Here is a 3,331-nt window from a genome sequence, read left to right on the forward strand (position 1 = left end):
AATAGACAGTCCCAATATATAAGGGCAGACTGCGATGACTGAGTGCATGGTGTTTTTGGGCCCAATTGGGGCATGTTTTTAGATCGTAAGTTTCTTGTCGTATGGGTGGAGGGTGTTCGTGCTGGGGAACAATTCTATTTGTTTCATCTGCACTAGCTTAGATTAATCACCTAGCTAGAACCTGTGATGTCCCCGCAAAAAAAAAGAAAAAGAACCTGTGATGCCTTTATATGAGAACAGTATATATATTCCCTACAAGTTACTACGCCACTGGCTAGCTGCTTTGGTTGGCAATCTTGATCCCCCAGCTCACGTCCTCACAGTGCCGCACGTACGGCACCACCTTCCCCACATCCACGTCCCTCCTCGCCGTGCAGTCATAGTAGGACGGTGAGTGGAAGCACGGCTCGACGGACATAGCTCGCACACACGGTGGTTCCGGCACCACCTTTGTGTCGGCCGTGTCGGACTCGGACCACATGGGTGTGCTGGGCATGATCCACGGCCGTATCCCGCTGAGCCCCTGCGCGACATACCCGAACGTCGAGAAGCCGGTGGTGACGAGCACGTCGCAGGTGCTGAGCAGGTACATCTCGCTCAGCGCCCTCCTGTCGTGGGACGTGTCCCCCCGCTTCTGCCGCCCCTCGTGGCTCGGTTGGTGCACGCCGCCGGCGACCCTGCCACCGCCGTACTCCTCCCTGATCCTCTCGTAGTACCACGAGCTCAGAGAAGTGACCAGGACAGCCTGGTCGGATGCGTTGATATTAGACGACGACGTGATCTCCGGGAGAAGCTTCTCCCTGCGGACGCACGAGAGGACCTGGTCCAGTACGTGTTGTAGCGGCGTCTGCTTCTTCCGGAACACCCGGATCTGTATGCCGACGCGCTGGCCAGCGCCTGCGAGGTTGGCGCGATAGTAACTAGTGACTGCGCGCCAGACGTAGTTAACCGGGTGGAACAGGTACCGTCCGAGGTGGTAGAACGCCATGTCCTTCTCCGGGAACATCCTGCCGAACTCATCCTGGAATGACGGGACGAGTAAGAGCCCCGGGACGAGGTAGCTGTCCGTCTTCATCAGCAACCACGGCGCGCCGTGGAGGAGCCGCTGATGCTCGTCGCAGTAGAAGAGCTTGTCGTGGAAGTCGTAGCCGCCCTCGAGGTGCAGGTAGACGAACGGTGGCCGGCGATCACCGCTGTCCGACCACGACGCGTTCCCGTTGGCACCCACGGAGATGACGTTGGCTTTTAGCATGTTGCCGAGGCTCTCTTTGGAGCCGCTGCCGTAGTCCCTGAGGTGCCCTAGAGGGAAACTCCATCCAGAGGGTAGCAGCCATGTTGTCCCAGGGAAGGGCTCGCAGAAGAGGGCGTCGACGTCATGCTTGTACTGGTGGACGAGGAGGACACGGTCCGTGAGCACGGCGTAGAGGAAGGCCGAAGCCGTGGCGAGCATTCGATTGCCGAGGCCGCGGTAGCTAATGGAAACGAGGTAGCGGCAGTCCGTGGCGGCAGCGCCCTTACCGGACTTGAGCTGCCAGACCGCCGCTCTATACGGGGCTGTGCCAGGGCCGCACCGCTTCTGTAGGGCTTCATGCCTCCGGAGCTTGCCAAGTAAGTAGGGGGATGGTTTATGTGATGCGTTCTTCTTCTTCTCGTGGTAGCTGGCGAACTCGTACCGGCTCCGACACGACCGCTTGCTGAATTCTGCGGTGAGCAGGCCGTCGAGGAGCTGGTCGGCGGTGAGGTCGGATGGAGGTGCATCTAGAGATAAAGAGACATTTCATTAGCAAATCCGTGATCGAAATTTCAACATTTTATTACCACCACATGGCATAGGTGTTGCTCTACATCAGCTTTTGCTTTAATCCCTCCGATCAGAAATATTTGTCGGAGAGATGAATAAAATTAATATATCTAGAATTAAAATATTTCTAGATATACTTCCATTTCTTCGACAAGTATTTTCGGACAGAGAAAATATGATTTTAATATATTCCCTAATAGGAGAAATTAGACTGTCCAGCCTGTTTTCTAGTTTGGGTGATAGAGAATATGGTGGACGTAGGAGTACATGCTTAATTAATTAGCTACCGAGTCTCCACTGTCCAGTGGCACATGGTAATTTGTGACTTTGGTGTGCGTCCACTACTGTCACTATAATGGAATGGTATAGGCACTCGACGAACGGAAGAGGAAAAGAAGAAATTCAGCAACTCGATGGATCTCCAATCATGGCGCTCATATTTTAAGTAGTACTCCCGCCATTTCTAAATAGATGTCTTTTCAGAGATAAAATATGAACTACATATAAAAGAAAATAAATAAATCTACACTCCCACAGAAATCTGTGAAAAGACTTGGGAATCGAAGGGAGTACCTTGCACGAATGACCAGGGCGAGTCGGCGGAGAAGACGACAACTGCGAGCACCGTTGCGGCCAGGACGCAGACCGCTGGCACGAAGCTCTTGGGGCGGCCTGGAAGCCGCCGCCGCGTCTTCACGGTCTTCAGGTCGGCCTGCGATGAGGACGACGACGGCGTGTCCCTTGCGGCGTCGCTGCTGCTTCTCTCGACGTCCATACTCGCTTCCGGCCTTGGTCGCCTTGCGGACTTGCGTGGATAGAATTATGAAGGGAGGGAAACAAATGTGCGGGAGCTCCACCGCGGCTGTGTGCATATTTGTGGCAAGAGGTGCAGCTGACCAGTCAATCACAAGACCTACTGGGTTTTGGACTAGGTAGGTCAATGATTCCAATCGGGCAGCCGATCGCGACCATGAGATCATGGGCAACCAGGCATGTGCGATACGGTGCCTTCGTGGGCATGCATGGACGACTTCGCCTGCGTTATCCTATTCCATCCCATCCGTGTTGTCATCCACACGTCTCCCGAGCTCCTTTTTTGACTTTTTTTTTCAGGAAACAAATTGTCAAAAATGAGTCCGGGAGTTTATTACAGATGATCTTAGTATATTTTACAAGGTGCGCCAGGGCCGGTGTGAGCTACTCTCTAGTTGTGGCTCAGTCACATGAACTAAGGTTTCTCGGAAATTAGATAGGATTCGAATTCGGAGATGAGTTCCTCCCAACCACCCACACATCTATCTACACCGGCCTCAGCCGCCCAATTACTAGCCAATAGAAAAGAGGTAACGGCTACAAGTAGTAGCAGTACACCTGGTTAACGCGCCAGTGTGGGCTTGCAAGCCACTGGGGAAGTTTCTTGGGCCGTGTCGACTTGCAGTGGTGGAGCAAGCAAATATGCATTAGGGAGGTCAAGTGCTACTAAAACTGGCTGGGGAGGGCCAAACTGGTTGGGGAGGACTTTTCCCAGTC

The 3,331-nt window shown here is 53.6% G+C and overlaps 1 protein-coding gene across 1 annotated transcript; it reads right to left on the reverse strand.

Annotated features, from left to right (window-relative positions):
• Nucleotides 1-201: 201 nt before the first annotated feature.
• Nucleotides 202-2,793, reverse strand: LOC123147780 (galactoside 2-alpha-L-fucosyltransferase). The gene is made up of 2 exons (XM_044567092.1): nt 2,375-2,793; nt 202-1,758 (listed from the first exon to the last, which is right to left on the reverse strand). Exons 1-2 carry the CDS (start codon nt 2,574-2,576, stop codon nt 275-277), a joined length of 1,686 nt encoding a protein of 561 aa, XP_044423027.1. The 5' UTR covers nt 2,577-2,793; the 3' UTR covers nt 202-274.
• Nucleotides 2,794-3,331: the final 538 nt, after the last annotated feature.

This window comes from Triticum aestivum, chromosome 1B (genome assembly GCF_018294505.1).
Source record: "Triticum aestivum cultivar Chinese Spring chromosome 1B, IWGSC CS RefSeq v2.1, whole genome shotgun sequence".
Lineage (NCBI taxonomy): Eukaryota > Viridiplantae > Streptophyta > Magnoliopsida > Poales > Poaceae > Triticum > Triticum aestivum.

Excerpts from the sequence above, each read along its gene's own strand:
- LOC123147780 (XM_044567092.1), bottom strand. The coding sequence starts at position 2,576 with ATGGACGTCGAGAGAAGCAGCAGCGACGCCGCAAGGGACACGCCGTCG. Across the intron at positions 1,759-2,374 it reads GCCCTGGTCATTCGTGCAAG|ATGCACCTCCATCCGACCTC; the intron begins GTACTCCCTTCG and ends CTTTATCTCTAG.